The following is a 24,843-nucleotide window of genomic DNA, read 5'->3' as shown; positions in this document are numbered from 1 at the left end:
GCCAAATAAGCCTCTCCTCCTTTTCATGTCTGTGTCAGGGATTTTAGTCACAATGATGTGAGAGAAATCTTTCATTAGCTCTTTTATTGAGGAACCTTCACCTCTGGAAAGGTAGCCCACCCATAGGCCCACAGAGTGGTGCTGGCTGGCTTTGCTCATCAGTGATGTTAGTCTCAGTGTGATGATGGAAGAGGAGCACTTGCCATGCTCACTGCTGTGCAGGCCACTTGCCATCTGCAGTCACATCCCCTGTGTCACAAAGCTTGATCTGGGCTGCTCCTCCCATCCCTTTCCTGATGGTGTGTGCTCACCTGGACTCTCATCTGAAGACCACCTTTTAATTTTTTTAATGTATTTATTTTTGTGAATTTTATATGTGAGTACTGTGCTTCTTTTAAAAATAGGGATTCACATGGCTGACCTCAATTTCTAATTGATCCTCCTACCTCAGCCTCCTGAGTACTAGGGTCGCAGTCATGTGTCATCATGTCTGTCCTAGTAGTTTATTTTCTCTTCAAGGATGGCCAGGTGTTGTAGCTCACATCTCTATGCTGTCCCAGGCACTAGGAGGCTGGATGGGCTATCTCAAAACTAAAAATGACTGTATAAGCTTACAAACACACACACACACACACACACACACACAATGTACTCATTACTTCATTAAAAGAAAATTATGTACTGTTAACATAACAAAAGATTCTATGCTTTAAAAAAAAAAAGCAAAAGGTAAAAACAAGCATAAATCCCTCCATCTGCTATTCAGATGGTGAGAAGCTGACACTGGAGTCCACAGTTATCCTGTTAAGTCTTACCTTTAAATAAACAACCATTTTTAGTGTATTTATCCTCCCAGTTTAACTGAAGATCCTATATCTGATAACACTAGTTAAGACCCAGTGATGATCACAGAATTAGTTGACTTGAAAAGGTGGCCACAATAAAAGTATAAGTTAAATACAAATGAGCATTCATATTTGAACTTTTAGGTCAATGATATTGCGGTTATTCTTGACAGAGTCCTTTTATCTTAGAGAAGTTTACAAAAGCATTTATGATAACATGATATTTGGGATTTTTTAGTAGTTCAGAAGGCATGAAAGATGACTATGGCAAGGCAGGTTAGTATAGTAATTAGAATACGGTGGTTAATTGCTTTTTATTTGAAAGTTTTCACAATAAAAGAAAGTGACTTGGGGAAAGGCATAAGTCATGTCTTGCTGCTTTCATGCAAACACCTGAGATGTCCTGTGACCACATGGACACAGTGGAAGAGAACGAACTATGACTTCCTGGCTGAGGCTGTCTCTGTCCCTCAGCTGGTTTTTGTCGTATTGAGTTTGGCTTCTTTTTGGAGCACTACAGGTCTGTTGCCAGTTAGGTATGGGCCTATAGGAGTTGCAGTTGCTCAGTCCAGCCTGAGGGCTTGGGAAAGTGAAGGGGCAATTCTTTTACTATCAAACCCTAAGTACATTAAGCAGTTGATGCCTGGTTGCTGGCACAGTTGAGCAGTTATTTACTGGTAGATAGCCTTAATGCTTTCTTCTTATTTCAGGAATTCCTTCAAATGCTGTTGGAAAGCATTCCAGAAGACAAAAGGTAAGGATCAGCATAGGATTTAAGAGCCCCATTTCACTTTTAATGTTGAAATGATCCTACCATTGTTTGACCTGTTGTTACACCCTTGATAGTTGAGATTCCCTCTCTGCATAAAGGAACCTAGTGCAGCTGCTAGAGTCACAGCTAAATGAGAACATAGTTTGGGGATAGGGCAGCATGCATAGGCCAGGCCCAAAGATGTAGAACAAGAAGCCAGCTGAGGGCACTCTGAGGCTTCAGCTGCAGTGGCTAAGAATGGGGGAGAGGGCTGGGGAGGGCTCAGTAATAGAGTGTTTGCCTGTCGTGAGAAGGCCTGGGGCAGCTACCCTAGACCACCTATTTATTAAAAAATAAGTAGGTAAATAAAATAACAGAGACAAACAGGTTAGGGTGGCTCCAGTCAATGTGGTTTTATGGAGGACACACTGTTTAACTGAGGCAGAGAGGCTCAGTAAGAGCCAGGAGGGTGGCTAGCTTTGCTGCCCTCTTTCCTAGTCATTACTCTGACAAAACACCCAACAAAAGGTGGGACTTGGGAGAGTGGATTTATTTTAGCTCACAATTCTGGGTTATAGTCTATCATGTGGCAAAGTCACAGCAGGACGAAGTCACAGCAAAGACAGCAGGAGCTTCAAGCAGCCAGTCACACCTCACTCACAGTCAAGGGCAGAGAGAATGATGCTTAATATCCAGCTAGCCTTTTCTACCCAGCTGAGGACCCAAAACCAGGTAATGCTGCTCTCACTTTCAGACCAGGTTGTCCCACATCAATCAAGGCAGTCAAGACAGTCTCCTGTAGTCACACCCACAGGCCAACCTGATTTAGACATTTACTCATTGAGAATGTCTCCCTAAGTGATTCTAGGCCGTGTTGAGTTTATAATTAAAACTAACCATCGTACCTTTTAATTTTAAAACCTGTAGACAGTATTTTAGTAAGTGTTAAAAAGCTGACATCTGTGTTTAAACTAGGTGCTCAGTAAATGGTTAGTGTGTTCATTCAAACAACCAACTCCTTTGCACAGCACTACACACAGGATCTAGGTACAGCAGCAGCCCTGACTTTAATGTTCTCATAATCACCATCTGGGAGGTTAGTAGAAAACAACATTGATTATGATGGCACTCAGTCCTTGAGATGACACTCTCACTTAGGGATACTCTTATATATGGCAAGCTAGGCTCAAACTCGCTATGTAAGTGAGGCTGGCCTTGAACTTCTGAACCTCCTGCCTCTGCCTCTTAAGCACTGGGATTACAGATGTGTGTGTCACCACTACTAATTTATGTGATGCCAAGAATTAAAGGCAAGCACTCACCCAACTGAACAGCAGCCTGGGTGAACAGCACTTTTTGGCATATGATCTTTTTATCCCTGTTTGACCAAGAAGACAGTCACCAGTCTGTACCTTGGAACTCTATGTGGCAGTCTGGCTCCAGAGTTGGGGAAGCTGAGGTTTCAGAAGTTAAATAGTGTTTCCCATAGTGTATGAGGGAGCCCACAGAAACTGGCTACAGCCTGTGATTTCATCTCCATGCTCACAGCAAGCTTCCTGTAAAGGAAGGACACTCCCATGGTTTTTAGAGTAAGCCAAAGGCTCTGTTGCAGATGCAGATTCCTCTGAGGCCCTATCTTAACTCCTAGATGAAAATGCCCAAAAGCATAATTTCTGATAGCAAAACTGACATTCAGACATTAAAGGGGGACTTCTTGGACAACTTTTTTTTCTTTTTTTTTTTTTTTTCTGAGATTCCTGCAAAGCTGGCATGTTGATGGGCCTGTCTGATAGGTATAAACTATCAAGGGTGACACATATGCCACCAGGCTAGGTACAGAAGATGACATGCTCTGAGAATGTGGAGGCTACATTTTGGATTTCCCCTGGACTACCTTATGGAAACCTCTCAAACTCCCCTCTTCTCTCAGCATCTGGAAGCCTTGCTGTTAGTCCTGGTTTTGTTGTAGTCTTTCTTTCCAGTACAGGGCTCACACCTGTTGACCAAGCACTCTGACACTGGACTAAGCCCTGGCTTATTTCTGGATGTGTGCATACAGCAAGGTGCATATGTAGCCAGAGAGCAACTTTGTGAGTGCATTCTCTCCATCCACCTTTAGCATAAACTCTAGGGATTGAACTCATATCATCGGGCTTACACAGAAAGCACCTTTACCCATGAAGTCATTCTATTGAACAAAAGCTATTCTTGTTTAATAAGGCAGAAACCTCAAGCCAGTCCATGTATAAATGACTTGATAGATTCATTGATTCCTGCCCTTCTGTGCTCATTCACCAGCCTGGCCTGCAGCTTCAGTGACTGAGCAAGACAGTGAGCTTTCAGGAGGCCACACTAAGGAACAGCTTTGTGTGGACGGCCTTACATCTTTTCAGATTTAGCATCATGGTTGTTTTTGTTTGTTTGTTTGTTTTTGTTTTTTAAGCAGACATATTGTCTTAGAGTTATCATTGCTATGATGAAGCACTATGACCAAAGCAACTTGGGAAAGAAAGGATTTTATTTGACGTATACCTCCACATTGCTGTTCATTATTGAAGGAAGTCAGGGCAGGAACTCAAACAGGGCAGGAGCTGGTGAAGAGGCCACAGAGGAGTGCTTGCTCAGCCTGCTTTTTAGTAGAACCACTCGGGTTCACCAACCCAGGGGTGACACCATCCACAGTGCACTGGGTCCTCCCCCATCAGTCACTAAGAAAATGCCTTACATGTCTTACCTGGTTGCCTGCTATTACTGGATGGTTTTGTGTGTCAACTTGACACAAGCTAGAGTCATCAGAGAGGAAGGAACCTCGGTTGAGGAAATGCCTAAATGAGATACAGCTATATAACATTTTCTCAAGTAGTGATCAATGAAGAGACCTAAGCCATGCTAGGTGGTGCCATCCCTGGGCTGGTGGTCCTGGATTCTATAAGAAAGCAGGCTGAGTAAGCCAGGGGAAGCAAGCCAGTAAGCAGCACCCCCACACACACACACATGGGCTCTGCATCAGGTCCTGCTTCCAGGTCCCTGCTCTGTTTAAGTTCCTGTCCTGACTTCCTTTTATGATGAACAGCCATGTGCAAGAGTAAGCCAAGTAAACCCTTCCCTCCTTAACTTGCTTTTTAGTCATGGGGTTTTCTCACAGCAATAGGAATTCAGACTAAGACACCTGCAGTCCGATCTCATGGAAGCAGTTTCTTAATTGAAGTTTCCTCTTCTCAGATGACTCCAGATTCTGTCACATTGACATAAAACTAGCCAGCACTGGTGGCAGTTATTCTGCAAAAATGATATCAGATGTGGCAAATTTATTATTCAGAAGTAAATCTAAAAGGAATTCACATTTCCCCCTTTCCCTGCTCAGTAAAGCCTCACACATGCTAGGCATGTGCCTGACTGCTATACTGTTGTGCCAGTAATTTTCATTTGTTTTATACATGGCCCTGGGACTCTGATAAAGTAAGAGTCCCTTCTTTAGGACTTAGAGCAGAGATAAATAGGGGAGGAGGGAGGGAAAAAGGGAAGAAATTAATTTATAGATGTGGTGTATGGTCTCTTCTGTTGGTTATAAATGTCTCTTCTGACTACTGACTGCATTCCTTCAGGACAAAGTTCTTAGGGCAGAAACACAGCAGTTATTTCTGAGGCAGTACAGTACACTTTAGTTGGAGGTCTGTCTTACTTTTAATCTCCATGGTGCAGTATGGAGTTCATTTGGATGCCCTGAGCCCTCTGGCTCTGTAGACCTGGATTTTATTGTTGTGGATATTTACTGAGGCGACACACTGGGCCCACAAAGAGGCTTTTGTCGCAGTGGTGGAGATGACACAGTGTCCAGGCCCTGTGAGGCTGCCAACCACCCGCTGCATCCCTGTGATGGGCACCTTTCCCAGTGGGACCATGCTTTGCCTAGCAGGCTTGAGTCTCATTAAGAATGCTCCTTAAATGTTAAAGTGATCTTTTGCCTACAGCAAACCTACTTCACCAAGTATATTGGAGTACATTTTCAAACTTAAACAACATCTTGCCTGCTAACTAATCTCAAAATCTAGTTTGCATTCATATTCAAACAGCTGGTTTGCTGTATTACCTCTGCAGCATATTGTGCTAATTTTATGTAGGCCTCCAAAGACTGCACATCTACCCCCTGGAGCCTCTAATCTTTGGCCCCAGTTGCAAATGGATCCTTTGGTGCATCTGTTAGGCACTTGAGCCATGCTGAGAGGGCAAGGCTCTGGCAATCACACTGAGTGGCTAGTGCTGCCTCTGTGCTTTTGTCTTACCTCGATTTACTAACATTCTCTGTGGATCATCTTCTGTAGCAGTCTGGACTATGGGAGACAGGGAAGAATAAATCTAATGCCAGCCTTCAAAGAGATCCTAGTCAACTACCAAAATCATGCATCATATAATCACCAGCACAGAACATTAGAATCTGTATGAAGGTAAGGTTCTGGGTCCTGGGGGCATGGACAGCAGACTCATCAGCCCTCAACCTGAAGAGAGACCTGAAGGCAGAACCTACTGCAGCCTTGTGAAGCGTCTCTTGTGAGGTGCTGTGGGGGTAGTGAAGAGGAATGGAAGGACTAGAAGCTGGGAGATCCAGTAAGCCAGGAGAGCCATTAAAGAGCACTAGAGTATTTGAGTCTATTGGTCTTGAGAACTGGAATTATTTCAGTGATGGGTACAGTGGCATGGTCTTTGAAGCAATGAACAGAGCTGTGGGTTGTTTGAGAGGTGCCCCAGTTACAAATGGGTGAGTTGTGAAGGAATCAGATGTGAGCCTGAGTTTTCTTTCTTGTCCAGTGAGCTACATTCTGAAGTACAATGGGCAGCTTCTTGTCCCTGGAGTCAGTATAGAGGGGAAGGAGATAGGGACAAGGTAAAGTGGTCAGAAGGCCATCCAGAGGGACCCATGGCACCATCCTCTCACTGCCTCTCACACCCATGTCCACCATACCTCTTCTCCCCCAGGTAATAGCTGGTACATCAGCCTTGACCCTCAGGTTCTGGTGTCAGCCACAGCTACTGATTAATCTTGCCCAACAATTATGGTGTTTGTATGTGCATGTTCATCTGTTTGTTTAAACCTCCTGCTTTCTCCCCCACGGAGCAGGGAGTACTCATTTGCTCTGCCTCATCAGCAGTCTTCCCTGTCTATCTGAGCACAAATGCCTTGTTCTGGTCAGCAAAATGAGCAACAGCCTGGAAAGCTCTGAGACACATGGTTTGTTTCCACATGTAGGGAAGGGGTTGAAAAGCATAATCTATCAATGTTTAAATTGCATTCTAGGACAAGGGCACTTCCATCTCAAACTCTGATCCTTTTCTATATCTAGTACCTATACTTTCAAAGTTGTTGAGGCCCACATTTGCTTCATGTGGCATTTGAAGGGGCTGTGTGCTGGGCTGTGGAGGGAGCAGCCGAATGTGAGTGATAGAATCCCAGGAGGCTGAAGGTAGGAGCCAAGAATGATAACAGCATCGCACTCAATCACCAGCAAGCTGATAGGCGCATGCACTGATAGAGTTGATAATTGCTGCCTCGTTCTTACCAGAGCAGCTCAGAAGTCAACAGCAAGCACGGCCAGGTGTGTGCCGACTGCTTCCCTCAAGTCTGCTTGTTTCTGTTCACTTCAACATCATGGAAAGACCACTTTTAACTTCTTCACTTTCTAATCTCGAAACACACGCTTTTTTTTCAAAGCAGTGCCATGTCAGGGAGATGAGCATGTCCTATTCCCTTCTGTATTAACTAGTTCTGACCACATTTTCAGCCCAAAGGGTCTCAAGATAGCCCACAAAAACTCCACGCTGCCATGTTAAATGTGCACAGAAGCGGGCAGCCAGTGGGCAGCACTGCCTGCTGCTCCTCGTTCCAGGTCTCAGCCATTGGCTGTGAGGAGTGAATGCCCTAGTACAGATATGAAGAACATGCAGCCTTGGGTCTGTGTCCTGTCAGCTATCTGGATAGCTGGATAAAATCAATTTCAATAGTGATGAGACAGACAGAATGGTCATTTCCTGTGTGTCCTGGGTCCAGGCTACATGGAAATACCTCTGCTTGTGTGCTGTGATTGTTTAAGCCACGCAGCCTCCAAAGGGAAAACACACAGCACTGGCCTAGACCCTGTAGTTCTGACTGTGACAGACAGCTGTTCACTTAATCTATGCTGCACCATATCTGCAGTAATGATAAGGACAGCAAAACCTGGATTGGTACTCCCACTGCTCTAAAAACATCTGCTCCATTTCTTCCCAGAAAAATGAACCATCTTCACGTGGTGGCTTTCTTGCTTTCTGGGAGTAGGTATTAATGAACCATCGTCTTACGGCCTTATTCCAGTTCCCTAGAGAGGCTTAGTGCAGTGTGGCGTCTGCGCTAACAGCACTTGTACCAGAGTCTGCCCAGGTTACAGACTCAACACCTGCTCAAGCAAAGTCACCGTCCACTTCACACAGCTACTGCAAAGAACAAAGTGAGTGTGCTTATGAGGTGTTTCCAGTCTTTGCAGAGAAGTAGTCTGAAAATTCAAGTTCCTGTCACTTAACAGAGAATAGTTTTTGCTTCTGAATGTAGCCTAGGGAGTTCTCCTGTCCTCACTTCTCTGCCCTGGAAGGCCCTCTTCATGTCTTCAGAACTATAATTGGAGAGATGACAAGCAGGGCAGACACAGCAGGAAGCAGGCCACTCTCAGCGTCAGAGGTATTATCGAGCAGGAAAGGCTGTCTTGAGCATGGGTGACAGGCTCTGCATCATTTGGAGTGTCTATACCATTGCAGAAAGTGAGTCATGAGAAAGATGGGAAATTCAGCATGGGAAAGAAGGCGGAGCTTCATAAATTTCAACCCCACCTCTTCATGTACCATCCCTGTGGCCTCACATGGTTTCCCAACCTCTCAGGACTTCAACTCTACACAGTGTATAGTAACAGCTTTGTGCTGTTTCTCTAAGGTTTAAGTGAATGCTTTTCTGTACTGTTCTTACATGGTGAGAACATAGATGGCAGCTGCTACTTCTGTGCCTTCACTTGGCCATGTTTACCGATGTTTTTGTTTGTTTTCTGTTTTAGTGCCATAGAGTTTGTGTGCAGATACTGAATATAGCCACAGTATCTCCTTAACTCTTTGCCAGTGAGCAAACCTGCAGAGTTAGTCATAGATGGGCACAGTAGTGGCCACATGCTTTCGGTGAAATGTCCAGAGTCCACCCTCAATCTCTCTGCCTTCCGTATCCTTCCCCAGCACTCTGCATCCTTGGCGTGCAGGTGGTAGCACACCTACTCAGGAACTGGGGTAGAAGGATCTTGAGTTTGAGGCCAGCCTGTGCTACACAACTAGACCCTATCTCCAAAGTAAGTGCATGTGCACCTGCATACACACATCCCCAAAGATCAGCAGCCTGCCACATGGCCTCCAGCCTCCAGCCTCTTCCTTGTTTTGTAGCAAAGGTCTCTTCTCACCCCATTGTGGTGCTACTGGCTGGGCCAAGCCTCATCTATGCCTTGACCCTGTGGGACAGGCACTTGGGTCTTCTCACTCTGTATCTTTCTTTATTTCCAGAGGTCCTGTTCAAGCATGCAAATCATTGCAGCTTCCCCAGCTACATGCTCAAGTGGTGCCTCTTTTTAGAGCCTCTTCTAAGTGTTCTTAGTATCCTCTACTCATTTTTTTCTCCCTATGCCAGGAGGTGGTCTCCCATATCATAGATGTGCATCCTACAGGCTATTGGCATTCTCTGAAGCACCTGTCATCTGTTCCTCAGAGACAGTCAAATCCTGGAATTTTTCACCTCAGCTCCCCACTAATCTGAGCACAGAAGCTCCACCAGATGCTTGCCTCATACAGATGTTTGCCTGACCTTTAGCCCTCTCACCTGAGGACTTGAGACCATGCCCAAACCTGTTTCTTAGTCTTCACTCTCCAGCTTCACCGTGCTCCTGAAAGAAGGCTCTTGCAGTGAAATTCAACAAAGGAAATGATGTTTGTGTCCTAGATTTGCTTTTCTGTGCTGATGCCCAATAACTGTTTCCCATCTTTTTAAAAATCACTCAGAAATGGCAATTAAGTCACTCCTTAGATGTTGCCTTTTCAGGACATTTAATCCCAGACCCTGTGTGCTCTTGGATACATCCACTGTGCCAAGCCTTTTGACCAGCCATTGCTACTTCTAAGCATTCTGAGTGCTATCTCTCCCCATATGCTATGGACCTACTTTCCTACATGGTCAGTGCAGCATGATGAGCCTAGAAGTGCCTCTGGCTTTGGTTTTGTAAGGGTCACTAAGATAATGCCAGAGTGTAGGTCATAGGAGTCTGGCTAGAAATTAAGCCAGTGAACAACACTTTCTACCTGCATCCAAGAAAATGTTGTTGTTGTTGTTATCATCATCATCCCTTGAAATGTGTGAGGCTGGCAGATAAGACTGATTTCTACTTATATAGGAAGTGAGATGACTCAGCTGAATGCCTACTCTTGTTTGAAACAAAGGCAGTCTGGCCCCACCTTAGCCGGGACATAGTTTATTTGGTAGAGGGTTCTGTCTCCTGAGCAGCCCAGGGCTTTGAGCCCTGGGGCCTGTTGTCTGTATACTAACTTCCAGCCCTGTCCTGAGATCTTCTGTGATGCTTTTCCTGAGTGGACAGTCAGACCCAGCCTTCTAGTCCTATGTGGTCAGCCAAGTCCACTGAGGGTGTTTCCAGGCCTTCTCCCAAGCTCAAGGGAGGACAGTGGTCCTCTTGAAGGTGCTCTGAGGAACAGACTCCTCCCTTCATATGTATTTTTGAGTGCAAAATTTACTTATCTTTCTTATGAGGCATGGCCAGAAATTCCACTGACTGTGGGGACCAGGTTGGCCTGAAGAGGTAGTCTCTCTATCTTAGGTTCTCTCCTCATCTTCTACCTGGTGGTCCTAGCCTTAGAGTACCTCAACATTGTGGGTTATACTGCATATTTCAACAACTTCTGTTGTCAATAGAGAAACTGTAGCAGGGAGTTGTTTACATTTATTCTGTGCATGTGTGTGCTCATATACCTGCCCATTGTTGCCAGATGACAACTCTGGAGAGTCTGTTCTCAACTGTACCCTGCTAAGGCAGGGTTACTCTTTTGTTTTCTGCTAGCTGGCCCACAAACTTTGAGGCAGTTGTTCTGTCTCCACTCCCTTCTCCTGATAGCAGTGCTGGGATTACAGATGGTGTGCCACCACATCCAGCTTCTTGTGTGGATTTTAGGGTGGGACTCTGGCCATCAGGCTTGACTAGCCAAGGCTTTACCTGCAGAGCAGAAATCTCCTAGAAATGTGCTTTCATTTATTCAAGTAAAAACATCTCCATAGAAATCAGTTTCCTACCAGGAACCGTGGTGAGTGCTGGGATTGGCTGCTAGAGGAAGCCCTTCATCCTTCAAGGAGATTGTAAAAGTGATGCAACCAAATAATTCAGTCCCAAACATGCTAGACACTGTGATCAAGTGGGGGATAGGGAGTTATGGGTACCCAAGGAAACAGGCTGCCTTCTTCCTGGCTAAGGACCAGGGAGCAGAGAGTGGACATGAGTGAGAATTGTCTGGAAGGGGATGAAAGGAGGTAGGTTTGCTGTAAACTGCATTGATGAAGGAAGACCACCAGCTCTTAATATTCCAGATAGTTAATGATTTTACAGACCAATGAAGTCAGCAGGGCAAGAAAGCAAAAGCATTTCAGCCAATGTAACAAGCATTCCTGTTACTGCATGGAGAGGGGGTTTGATGTGGGCCTGCCTAGAAAACAGACAGGGGCCGATCCCAGTGTACCCTGTTTTTGCAGCCCGTTGTTACTGTCCATCTCACAGCTTGCTGCCACGCTAGCTGTTGTTGAAGCCTCACTTGCCTTGCCAGCTCCATGTTTTCTGGGAACACTCCTTGATCCCCTCACAGCATTAAAATCACCTGTTGCTATGTGCCTGTGACTCTTCAGTTTCCATGTGCAGACACTGCTGTTTCCTCGAGAGATCACCCTGATGTGTAATGAGTTCCTTCCCACACCCCCAGCCAATGGGGCAGTGCTGTTTTTCAAGAAAGCACATCCTCTGCCCGAGTTCTTAGCCATCCTGGTTGTGTGTGCTCTGAAGTGTTTTTTTAACCATTAGGTTTCTGTTTGTTTGTTTGTTTGTTTGTTTGTTTGTTTTTCTGAAGGTTCGGCCTGACCATTGAGAACATCACCCATGACTGGCTTGAGTGTTCCGGAATACCTAAGGTACCTGGGATAACTGTTTTGGGAACAGAGTAAAGCTTGTTACTAGCCTCTCAGCCATGACAGGGTGTTTTTAATATGTCTATAAAAGTAATGCTGTCAGGAAACTGCTGGCTTCCAGCAGCCACTGGCTTGGGCACCTTTGGGATGTGGGCAGATGTGACAGTGGCCACTGTATTGTATGTTAAGTGATGCCATTCAAAGCATGTTGTGTATTTTGGGTGGAGTCTCCATTCAACAGTTTAATACCTGTAGTAGGTTAAGCATCTGGCTTGGATTTGTCAAACAGGTGATCTGGTTTACCCCAGCTTTTACCTGACCATGGCACTTGTTTTCATTCCAACCTGCCTTTCAGATTCCTCCCTATTATAGTTAAGGGCCACACATCAGGCAGGCTTCTCCTCCCAGTCAGTCATTGCTTTGTCTTGGGGACCTGAACTCAGTTTTCTTCTGTCTTTTAAGTCATGGGTATGCTGTGAGAGAGAAATCTTCACCAGCCCCATGGGTCACCTGGCCTAGAGCTTTCTGTCCCTGCTTATCTTCTAGGTACATGCTTCTGGAATCTATTAGATAATCCAGGTTCCTCTCTAGCCCCAGGGTTGGGATTTACTGTTGTAGTAGGTCTTGGTGGCTGTGGACAGACCCCCTGTGGCAATGAAGAGCTTGGTCCTGTGTTCAGGCAAGCAGCCTGCCTATTTCTTGTTTTGTGGCTGGATATGTGATCCTCTGCTTGGGACTGTCTGGAGTGTCAGTGAGCGTCTGTGACCCATGAAATGCAGCAGAGGGTGTTCAAACAAGGAGAAATGTTACTACCAGCCAATATCAGCTCACTGGAGACCTTTGGCCTTCAGTTTAGAAATGCATGCCAGCCACTCAAAGCTACTTATTTGGCTCAGTCCCTTTGGGAACCATAAAAGAAATTAAAAACTAAACAAAAAAGATGAGGTGAGGCTACGTGGAGCCTGGAAGACAACACTTTAAAGTCAGGTATGTTGTGAGAGCCTGTGGTTTTGTAGAAGGTGGCTTCCGAAGAAGATGACTCAGAAAAGCAGCCTCACCCTGCAGTGTTTTAGGTGGGGACATTTCTGGCAGTCTCTGCAGAGTTTGCTTTGTGGGTCTAAGCCAAGCTGTAGATGGCTCCCAGGCATTCTTGGTGTGGCTGAAAGCTGGGGAGAGTTGGAAGCTCAGCCACTCACCAACTCCCTGCTCTGGAACAGGACCATTATTTGCACCAGCTAGCCAGGAGGGAAGAAAAGGAAAGTCCCAAACCTGAGCATCGCGTGCCCAGAAGCAGGCTGGCATGTGGAGTATGAGGCTGGCCTGACCCGCCTCTGAGTGCCAGCAGGGGAGGTTGCCTCGTACAAACTAGGGAAAGGAATAAGAAAGGGAGAGATTTGCCTCTGAACTGAGCCTTTTCTTCCAAAATCTATATGCACTAGTGATGGCTTTCGCATAGACAAGGCTTTCTACCATGAACTGATGAAACCAAGTGCAGTGAGGCCCAACAGCTACCGCTTACCTTTATGGCCCAACTGGCATTTCCCTGAGTGCCTATCTGTTTGGTAAAAACAGCAGCAGCAGACAGAAGCAAGCCTGATTTAGGACATAAATTCCGGCTGGTGAGCGATCACATAGCATCTCTCAACCACCACTCTACCCTTCCACCCCACCCCAGGTCTCTGGTTATTTATGTGTCCATTGGTGACCTACCTGCTCTCAGCCCCTTTCACACTCCTTGGAAGTTTCTTTTTGCTTGGCAGGGCCTGAGAGCCTGTGGTGGCAGGAACACGTGGTGAATGGGGCACCTTGTTCTTTGTCCATCATTATAATATAAAATTACTAGCATGCCTGCCCTGCAGTGACAGCACAGCATCAACAGGCTCTCTGCTCTTTGTTCTCTTCAGAATTTCTATCCTCAAGCAACCAAAGTCTCTGATGACAGGGACTAGTGTTCCCTTAAGAAGTTTCCATCCCAAGGCTACAGAGGCTTTTTGTCTTCTCAGAAAGGTCTGCCTTAATGTTCCTTCATAGCTATGCTGGATAGAAACCATAAAAAGAATGTAAGTGGACATGGCTTCAGGAGCAGCTGAAGTAGGCACAAGACTCTCAGAGACAGATGAATTGGATCCAACCTCTTTAAGACTATCTCAGCTCTGTAACCTTTGTTTGACCTTGCAAAGACTGAAATTAACTATGTCCTCAGTCTTGTTGCCTTTTATGACAATTTTTCTGTAAAAACATTGCATACTAGTTTTAGGAAATAAAATTCTTGTAAATAAGGAAATGAAAATGACCCAGAGGTGACCCCTCCCTTCCTGTGGTCTTTGAGGCAGGGTCTCACATAGCCCGGGCTGGCCTTGGGATATCTCATAGCTGAGGTTTCCCTACCCACCTTTTGGTACCTGCAGAGTGCTGGGTGGAGTTCCAGGCTGGTGCCACAGTGTCTGGCATCTGAAGAGAATGCTTTGCTGTATGTCTTTTCAGAACCTATAAGTGCACATTCTATCTTTTCTCTACCTTTTTTGTTTGGTTTTGTGGTACAGGAGATGGCGCTCAGGCCCTGGTCATGATGGATGTGTTATCTCCATTCATAAAAACAGTAAGCTCCAGTAGCAAGGCCAGCCAGAAGCTGAGTCTGAACTGTGGGGCCTGCTGGCAGCCTACTGTAAACCTCATGCCTGCTTCTTGAGCTATGTAGCAGGTGTCCAACCTTTTAAAAATAAATTAGAGCTTTGATCTTAATTTCTAGACAGTGTTTCTTCCCTGCTTTCTTTTGTCCTTTAATATAAGCTGAAGAGCAAGTGTTGATGACTTCTGCTTCCTGATGAATGGTGCCAAACTAAATTTTGTCAGCTCTTCAACCCTACGTTGGAATAGTATACAGCTGTCTCCTAGTGCACTGGGGATTGGTTCCCAGACCTCTATGAGGATACCAGCCCTTGTATACATATATACCCTGAGTATGCACACACAGCCATCATAGTCTGCATGTGTGTTATATCCCAGGCAGTGTGAAAGCTGCTGCTGCCATTGCACCATTGCCCACATACTTGATCAGCGTACATGATTGTTTCCTGTCATGTATGCCCTAAGGCCCATCTTACCTACACAGTCATGTTTCAGCCTTCAGTAAGACGTTTCTGTTCAGATGCACTAGAGATAGCATTTCTCCATCCAAACCCTCAGTTATTGGTTGGATGGCTACACAGCCTCGGAGGCCTCTGCTAGTTCTGAGATTGTTCTGGACTTTGTCAAGTCCTGAGGTCCCTCTGTAAGCAAATCTACAATCCTGACCCTAATCCCCAGAACCTGCACCATTTCCTTATTGTATTTTGCCTGGGCTAGTGCGGTAGACAATTGGTCAAACACAGTTCAAATCCATCCCCAGCGAAACTCTTTTTATTGACGTGTTCTGAAAACGCTGTCTGGCCTACTAGTGATGCTTTCAGTCCTGCCCAAGGCTGACCTCTTCAGAATTTTTTTCCCCCACCTTCCAGGCATATATGGGCAGCCATAACTACCAGACTCCAAGCAACAGTCTCCTTTGCACAGCTCTTTCCTATCTCTCCAGCATTCTCTTTCTTCTGTTCTGTATTCATCATGACTGCCTTTATGTTATTGTATTTGTGTGTTTCACATACTTCCACAGCACTTATCATGATGAGTATCTTTCTGGTTTTGTCTGCTGAGCCTCTTGTTTGCTTGTTTGTTTGTTTGTTTGTTTGTCAAGATCCCCTTGTGCAGCCCAGGCTGAACTAACACTTGCCCTGTAGCCCAGACTGGTCTGGGACTCACAGACATTGATGGTTCTGCCTCCTGAGTGTGGGGTTGCAGGCCTGTGCTAACAGCTAGCCTCAGTGGCTGAACCTTGAGTCTAATTGTAATTAAATTTGACTAGATTTAAATGCTAAAAATTTATTATTGCTTGACATAGCTCAGGTATAATCATGAATCTACTTCTCACCTGTAGACTATATGAAATAAAAATAAAAACCAAGCATTTGTGATTAAAATTTAGCATCTGTGTTGAGATGGAATGTGTAAAGCATCAGATTAAGAAGCCTCATGCTGATAACAAAGGAGGAAGAAGTGCAGGAGTAGAAAGCGGGAAACAAGAGAGAGAGAAACAGAAAGAAAGAAAGAAGAAAAAGAGAGAGTAAGACATTTCTTTAATTTTAAATTTTTTGCCACACTATTTGAGTACACAGTGTGCAGTGGCCAGGCATGCACAGTTGTACATGTACATGAGTCCAGCCACAGGTAAAAGTACTTTTTAAAGAAAGAGTCTGTGAGCTGAACACCTGCAGGTCCCTGGAGCAGCGGTGTGCCCTGCTAGGTTGTCAGTAAGCTTGAGGCAGCTTATACCACTCTCTGCCTGATTTCTTTTAAAGATTTGTTTTTATTTTTGTTTGTGTGAGTGTGTGTATGAGTATGTGAGTTTGTGTATGAGTGTGTGAGTGTATATGTGTGTATGAATGTGTGAGTTTGTATGTGTATATGAGTGTGTGTGTATGAGTGTGAGAGTGTCTGAGTGTGTGTGTGTGCGCGTGTGTGCGCGCTTTTGAGAACTGCTCTCCTGGCCTGTGTGCCCTGGTGAGCAGACCTGTTCTGAAGCTGTTAGTCATCCACAGAGTGGACCTGAGTGAAGTTACAGTAAGTCTCTGAAGCCTGAGTCAAAGTGGAGCTGGCTAGTGCAGCGCCATTGCTTCTCCACAGCTGACCTCAAGGTGTAGAGCTGAGCTGCAGGCCTACAGAGTTCACAGCAGGCCTCTCAAGGGAACAAATCCCTGCTTTGTTTCTCTCAGGTTCTACTCCTAGCCAACCTGTTCCCACAGGTCTGAACATGTCCTCACACTAACTTAAATGAGCCTTAGATCCGTCTCAGAGCTCCTTCTTAGAAGACTGTAGTAGAGTCAGTGGAAGCAGGGGCAGGTCAAAGGGCAGTGAGGTGGCTGTCAGGCCAGCTGCATTATAGGTCCCGGGAATTGGCAGAGATCCACCTGAATCCTGCACTGGCCCCTGAATCCCAGGTGTGAGAACAGAAGTTACCTTGCCATCTCAAGAAAAAGGCACTTCCAAGCAAACATCAAGAAGCTGCCAAAGGTCACACAGCCAGTAAGGGGAGACTGAGGCTCTAGAGGGAAAATGCTGCAGTTATGTCACTGAGAAAAGGTGGTCAGGTCTGTTGCATGTTCTTGTAGCCAAGAGTGGGTGTTCTGTGCAGAGATGCCAGCTGGTTTCTCAGGAGGAAGACTTGTAGGCTTCTTGTATTATGCCCATGCAGTGTTTTCCTCTTAATCCTTGAGGCCACTGGAATAATTAATCCCCCGGCATTTATAGAAGTTCTACCCTTAATGGCCAATCAAGAAAAGGCTATGAGCCTTTGTTTCTTGTTAGTAGTGGAGGTGCCCATGGCAGGGTTCACTTGGGCCTCTGGGTAAGTTCACTGTCACTCTGTTTGGTGACTGAGCTCTCTGGCTTGCTGGAGGCAGCATCTGCAAAGAGCATGCCTCCTGGCAGCCACTTGCTGTCCACCAAGGTGCCTGGCTCTTTCCACAGCTTCTTCAAATTGCTGTACTGCTCAGTGGAGTCACCTTCTCATTTTCAGGCTTTTGTTGTTGTTGTTGTTATTTATAGTTTAGTACTCAATTTTTTTTTTTGCTAGTCTTTATGTAACTAAGTCTACAACAAGGAGGCTTTAACAGCGATGTGATTTTCTTATAGTTTTGACAGTTGATGTTTGACGTCAGAGTTGGCTTCTCCTGAGGCCTCTCTCCTTGGCCTGCACACCCGCAATGTGTGCATGTGGGTGTGTGTCAGGGTCATGTACACACATTCTAGTCTCCATCCCTATCTCCTCCTTGTAAGGACACCTGTTGCACTGGATTAAAGCCTGCACATGTGATTTCATTTTACTGTTGATGGGACCTTCCTCCTATACAGCCATTCTAGGAAATCTTCAACACAATAAAGATCACTTGAGCCAGCATCACTGCATTTTAATCCCATGGAGGAATACACTCTGAGTATGGTGGGCTTTTTTGTCCCAAATGATGCTGATTACTTAGTCCAAAACACTTGAAAGTCTGGTAGAATATCTGGTAGAAAAAGTGAACAAAAAAGGGTTTGCTTTTCCATGTTGCAGAGGTGCAGGCATTGGCAGTGTGTACTGCTGCAAGATCCACTGTGAGCCTTCCTGACACAGAGTGGCAGAAGCTGGTGTTAAATGCACAGGGATCCACTCTGACACAGGGCTCCACAGTATGGAAAGAAGTGCCATCTTTGCTGAAATGAGCCCTCCTGTCCCACTGCCTTTCCTGTGCCCAGGCTTCTGCAGGAACATCGCCAACCCCTAGGCCTGGTGGAAGAGTTTTACAAACAAGCCTTCCCTCCCGAGTGCCTTTCCTGTGCCTAGGTTATATTCTTCACGAGGGTCTGTGGGTAAAGGAAAAGATGAGTTTTCCTTAAGTTGCAATGCAGTTCAGTAGGAGAAAGTATATACATAACCAGCCTAAACCAGAAAGCCATCCCACCAAGCTAGCCTTAGAGAGCTCATGGTTGGTCACTTCTGCCATGGATGAAAAGAGGCTACAGAGGCACTGGGATCCGGTTCTGAAGGACAGGTGGATTGGAGATGGAAAGCAGGAAGATCACTGTGGGAGGGGGACTTATGTGCCCATGTGACCTGTGTGGGGTAATCAAAGTCTGTGATAAGCCTGGGTTAGAACCAGGGCTGAAGCACAAGGGGTAGTACCTGGTTCCAGAGACAAGCGCCTCCCCTGCTAGGGCTGCAGTAGTTCTTCTTTTCAGCCCCTCCAAAAACCATTCATACCATGGTTTGTCCCCAGTGATAGAAGCAAGCATAAATTGCTTTAAAATTAGTCATGGAACCCACCTGTTGATATGACTGAGTAATGATTTAGAGTCAGGGTCTTTCCCTTCCAGACTCTGTTAGGAACGGTGTGTGACTGCTTGTTGTCTGTGGAGAGCAGGCTCTGCCAAGGGGACACAACCAGATCACACAGGGCCTTTAATGCAGGGCATCACCAGAGGCTTTTGATGGTGTAACAGTTGTTTGAGTGGCAGTTTCACAGCATGGCCAGATGGTCAACAGGCCTGTTGGAAAGATAACTTCCTGAGTGAAGGGTTATACGGTTCTCCTTCTCAACAGGATGAAGTGATTCAGTGAAGAGGGAGGACATAAGATGGACTCTTGTCCCTTGGTTTTCAACTTAGAACTTTTATGTCCAGAGTTGTTTATTTGCACTGATACTTTAAAAGAAGCATTAAATCTGTCTGGCCAATAGTGCGTAACCAGAGCACACAGGGGGTGAGCTGGGACTCCCATCCACAGGAGTCTTTAAAGAAGGTGTGGGGTGGGAATGGCTTAGCTGGTAAGCAGCATGCTTCAGAAGTGGGAGGACCCAGAACCCAGGGGAAAGTTCTAGGTGTGGTGGTCCCAGGGCTTTCTATCCCAGGCCTGGGGAGGCCGAGACAGGGATTCCCAGGGCTTTAGAGCCAAACAATCTAGCCTAATGGGTAAGCTCCAGGCCGGTGAGAGGCCCTATCTCAAAGGAGAGAGTGCCTTCATGAGGATGACTCTAGGCTTCTACAGACGTGTACATGCATATATATGCACCACACCTGCATGTATACATATATACGAATTCAAAAGGAGTAAGTCTGCAGCCTTGTAGAGCATGCCATATGGTTGAAATACAAATTTTGTAGTGCCTAGATCCTGGCAAGGATGGAAGAGGTCCCTGGAGAATTTGATGGTGGAGTGAGACCAAAGGCCTGTGCCTTTTGGGATTTCAGATTGAATATTCGTGTGTAGGTGGACACATGCTGGTAAGGCCTAAATCTAAGGCTTCATGTGTGCTGGGTGTGTGCCTCACTCCTGAGCTGGTCCTCAGCTGAACATGTATTTTTAAAGTGAGCTCATGGAACTTATGTATGATTCATGTGAGAATGGCTTTCTTGGTTGAAGAACATTAGAGGACTTTTTTTTCCCTTGAGGGAAAAAAAAAAAAAAGTGAGAATTGTAAACTAGGCCAAATTGATGCAAATACTTTCAGACATGTGGCACCAGTGGAGAGAAATCTAATATTTGTTTAGTAAACTAAAACAAACCTGTTGTGCCTTTCGAAGCAGGGTAAGAAAGCCAGGCCATCTAGCTTTAGAAAGATGGAGAACTACGCTTTGGAGCACACTCCTGTAGCCTTATTGGGGGACAGGGACAGGAGGTCGCTACACACTAGGAGTCATCTTGCTCCAAGCAAACTAGGGCTATGAGCTGAATCCTGTCTCCAACAGAAGAAAAGAGAGTTGGTGGTGAGTGGTTCAAGGATTTACTGAAGAGATAGGCTAACTCCCTGCTAGAAGAATAGCACATAGGTCAGAGATCACTGGCCATCAGACTTACCCAGGGGCTGACTTAAAGCTTAGACGGAGCCTGTTCCTACTCTCCACAAGTAGATCTGGGACTGGTTGATAGGATCTATATTTAGGTTATACCCTGGAAAAGTTTTTGTTAAACTTTCCTTCTCTTAGTACATTCTACGCACTTAGCATCCTTCAATTTCATTTTCTGCCTATGTGGTCCAGATGCTTGCTCTGATGTTTGTTCAAGCACAACAGTGTATCAATATGCAGTGTGCTGGATATTAGGGTACATACTGCTGTGAGCTCAGTGTGATTGATCAGCAAGGCACAGAGGCCTCTGCCTCAGAACCAGAGAGCTCTGGAGGTTGACTCTGGTATTTGTTTACCTGGGAGGCAGAATCAAGCCCAGCTCACTCATGAGTCAGCAAGCTTCTTGTGTAAGGAAGCTGTATGATTGCCATCAAGGTGTACACTGTGATGGACCATCTCGGGACATGTGAGCGTTGTGAGAGCTCTGTAAAAAGGAGCATATAGACTCAGAGAATTGGTAGGAAGATAGCTACAAGGAAGATAAATCTGTCAGTGGTTGCTGCCTAGTACTTTGTAAAAGCTGACCCAGCCTCTCTGGTTGTTTTTTTCTCTTCAACGCTGTCCTTGAGAACTAGTTGTCTTTATATGAGCATGATGTCCTTCCTGAATTTAAGAGCATGCCAGTGAGTTGGCACTGTGGCACTACCTGACATCTCCTAGCATCATTGCACATCTGGATGGTAACATCAGCATCTTGGGTTTTGAGGCAGCGGCTCTCTGAGGCCTTCCTCAGTGCACTGGGCATGTTGTTCCAACTCCTTCCACCAGAGAATTCTGCTTCTAGAGAATAGCACCGTTCTTCCTTCTCCGTTGTGAAGAACCACTAAAGTAGCAGATAGGCTTGATGTCTGCATGGTACATTTCCTGGGCATTGCTTCCTCTGCTTCATCTTGTCTAGTATGTACAATTTTCAGAAGGCCTTTACGAGCACCAGCTAGGAGCCTTAGGGAACTATGCCTACCTTCCTCCCCATGATAAGATTACCTCTGTGAGAAGTGCTGCCATCTTCCAGCCCTTGCAGGCCTAGTTAGTAGCACAGATGAGGTCGAGACTAAGGTCTCTTGTAACTTTAGTAGTGTTTCTAACCTAACTTGACATGACTCCATCTTTGCTTTTGGTGAATGTAGGTACCACAAAGGCACATAGCAGAGAGCCCTGGGCAGTGGTGACTGCTCTTTTTCTTTGAACCCATCCTTTCCTTGTCTTATGCTCCTGGGCATCTCCAGATAGTACAATGGGCACACAGAGCCCATCTCTTAGCTGTCTCTAAAGGCCAGCCCTGTTTGTGAACTGGAGCTCTGCATAGGGCCCAAGGGCTAATTGTTTCTGGTTTGAGTGACTGCAGATTAGTTTAGGTTTTGGCCTTTGGTAGATGCAACCCATATTCTCCTGAGGCAGAAACCAAATTAGACGATAAATGCCAGACCACTAAAATGAACAGTTCTTATCAGCTACATCACTGGAAGGGTGTCATCTGCATCCTCTTGGCTTTCAACATTGAATTCTCATCTTAAGGCCCTGGCTTCTGTCCTCTGTGCTGAGACCAAGCAGGAGTGTGGAAGTTGATGGCCCCTAATGAGAGCTTGGGTCCAAAGCAGAGGCCCTGTCCTTCCAGGTGTGTCCTCTGCCTGAACCTTTACAAACTGCTGCATCCTGCCTCTGGTCCTGCTAAGCTGTCACTACACTGTCACAGTGTGAGCTCCAAGTGGTTTGACACTTGGTGGCCTCTTACCTTGTTTGATACCTGCCTCACTGCTTCTGTAGTGTGAGTGAAGAGAAGAGCCTTGTGTCGCCACATATTGTACCTGGTCACCACACTGGCTCTTACATCATATGTGTGCCTGGTCGCCTCTAAGAGGAATGCCTTTCTCTCCTTGGGATCTGACCCCTGTGTGGTGGCAGGCGTGAGTTTTACCTGCCTTCCTGTGTGATGCCCTGTAAACCTTGTTAAGAAATGCTGCCAATACTTGCCTTTTCTCTCCCCGCTGGAGATCAGCCTTTTGAGAGATGACTAAAGAGACAGGTCACAGGCTCTGTGAACTGTGTGCCAATGACTAAAAGGAAGGAAGGTGCTGGTCTCAGATGCAGATCAGTTATCTATGGATATTAACCTTTCTGACCAGTAAGAAATGGGAAACTGCACTGGGCTTGTTAGTGTCAGAATTTCTACAGATGAGGAAACACTACAGTCCAGTTTCCTGCTTCACTGAGAGATAGAAAAGCAAAGTGCTCCTTTATGCCCATTGTCTAAATACCCTGGAGGAGGAGGCCCAGTGTGGCTGTTGTGGCTGTTGGCAGTTATAGGCCAACTCCTCCGGAAGAAGCCTCCCTCAGTTTGGCTTTTTGTTTAAATCATTAGAGAATCTACTGCTTACAAAGCAAAACACACTGAACCAGAATGGTGCCCACATTTATGAGAAACTGCCATTTTCACATCAGAGGACCATGGTGGTCCTTATGTTGAGAGGGCTGAACCTACCTGGGGTTGGGGCAACTGGACCCAGACGCTTTCCAAAAGTTGTATTTTCCATGTATTTATATGTCTGTTACAAAGTGGGCTACAAATACTAAATGCTAAAAATACTTCCCTTTGTAGGCCAAGCGGAATTGCACAGCACACTAAGGAAGCTCCCATATGATGGTTTTGGGGTGCTAGGGGCACCCGATTGTTATCAGCCTCGACTTTGCAACATGACATCATTCATGCCCAAAGCTTCACCACTCAGTTCTTTAATTTCAGCAATTTGTTGTCATAAAGACACATGGGAGGGCAGCCAAGTCAATGCACAGAACTCAGGACCAGGGTGCCGGGCAGCAAGTGAGTTGGAGCCAGCCGTGCTGCCTGTTTCCCTGGGCGTCGGGCTGCTCGTCTCTTTTTCTCCCCTTTCCCCGTGGTGCTCTCACTTGTGCTGTGTGCTGCTCCTCAAGACTCTGCTTGTATTTATAATCAAGTCTGTTTCTCCAGGGTTCTCACTGGCCTCCCCTCCTCAAAGCACATTCGCAAGTGTGCGTGCGTGTGTGTGTGTGTGTGTGTGTGTGTGTGTGGTTTGTTTTGTATGATCACTGGTTTTGTAGTTAGTGACATCTGCGAGAGTCTCACATAAATCCTTAAAGAAGCTATCCGTGGCAAACCCAAGAATATGCAGGATAACTGTCTGCATGTAGTTTTTAAATTTCCAGTGTGCAAGTCTTCCTGTGTCACTTTCCAACTTATGTTCTAAGACTGTTTTAATCATTTGCTTGTGTGCATGAAGGTCATGTGTGTGCACATAGCCAAAGAGGCCAGAAGAACACATCTGATCCCCTAGAAGTGGAGTGACAGGAGGTTGTGAGCCACTAGGTGTGGATGCTGGGAATCAAACTTGGATCCCAGGGAAGAGCAGGAAGAGCTCTAACTGCAGAACAGGAAGAGCTCTAACTGCAGAACCTTTTCTCTAGTGCCTCCCATTGAGTCAGAGTCTCTCACTAACGCTGGAACTCACTGGTTAATAGACTGGCTGGCCAGCAAGCTTGTGGAATTTTCTTCTCTCTGACTCTCAGTTCTGGGATCATGGCTGTTGCCATGGGATCATGTTCTTCTTTTGTTTTGTTTATAAGCTTATGGGATCCAAATTCAGGTCCTAATGCTTTAATAACAAGAAATTTAACCCACTGAGCCATCTCTACCAGCCCTAAGAACTGCATTTTCAATGTAATTTAATTCTTTCCTCTTCCCTGTTTTGTGTATTAGAACATCCAAGATGAAAGAGGCCACTGTTTTATTAAGGAGGCTCTGTCAGAGCATCATGCATGATACTGATGTACTTCTACTCAGAAGTCTGTAAGCTAAACATTGCTGTGCTCATTTTACAGATGAGGCAACTAATGAGTCTAACTTGGAAGCCCCTGTTAATTAGTGCATTGGGTTTCTGATGTTTCTACAGCTGAGACTTTATTGTGCTGATACATTCAGAGCAGTGTAGTAGGAGAGTCAACATCTCTGTCTGTCTGTTTGTTTTGACACTGAGTATTACTATGTATCCCAGGCTGGCCTTGAACTCTTTGTCTTCTTGACTCTATGTTACAAATGCTGAGATTGCAGGTGTAACCACCATATCTGGCTTTGTTTTCCATATTCCTTCCTGTAACACAGATGGCCTATTGTTTTATATGAGAAGGGGCTACTGATTCAATTATCGCTTCTCCTTTGTAATAAGGGGTATGAGAAAGAACCCTGCTTCCTCCTATCCGCCACTTGTCTTTGGAAGGGGCAGGTGGTGGTGGCGCAGACGTGCCAGACCTCTACAGGCTCCGTCCAAGGACACAAAGTTCTTGTAGTCGTCGGGTCAGGCTTTTTATTATGATGTCACAACCCAGTTATCTCTGTGGCCTTTGAAAGTTTACTTTGGTTCAAAATACCAGACAGGCTTTTGTCTCTGGGAAAAAGATGGGGGTGGAGAGGGTGGGGGAGTTAAGATTACTGTTCTGCCTGCTTCATGTACCATCTCACTTCACCCTCAGTAAAGTGTGTCTCACAAGCTCAGAGGTCGTGTGTCAGGAGA

The 24,843-nt window shown here is 45.7% G+C and overlaps 1 protein-coding gene across 8 annotated transcripts in view; it reads left to right on the top strand.

Moving 5' to 3' along the window:
• Aopep (aminopeptidase O (putative)) overlaps window positions 1-24,843 on the top strand; it is a 296,969-nt gene that overhangs the window by 199,646 nt on the left and 72,480 nt on the right. For all 8 annotated transcript variants that reach the window (XM_055597938.1, XM_055597943.1, XM_055597941.1 and 5 more), the window contains exons 10-11: window positions 1,556-1,599; window positions 11,770-11,830. In XM_055597938.1, coding sequence (XP_055453913.1) covers window positions 1,556-1,599; window positions 11,770-11,830 — 105 coding nt within the window. The remainder of the gene's footprint in view (window positions 1-1,555; window positions 1,600-11,769; window positions 11,831-24,843) is intronic.

The sequence above is a fragment of the Psammomys obesus genome, unplaced genomic scaffold, assembly GCF_907164565.1.
Source record: "Psammomys obesus unplaced genomic scaffold, mPsaObe1.curated_primary_1811, whole genome shotgun sequence".
Taxonomy (NCBI): domain Eukaryota; kingdom Metazoa; phylum Chordata; class Mammalia; order Rodentia; family Muridae; genus Psammomys; species Psammomys obesus.
Note: the sequence above shows the minus strand (reverse complement) of the source record. Positions and strands in the feature narration are given on the sequence as shown.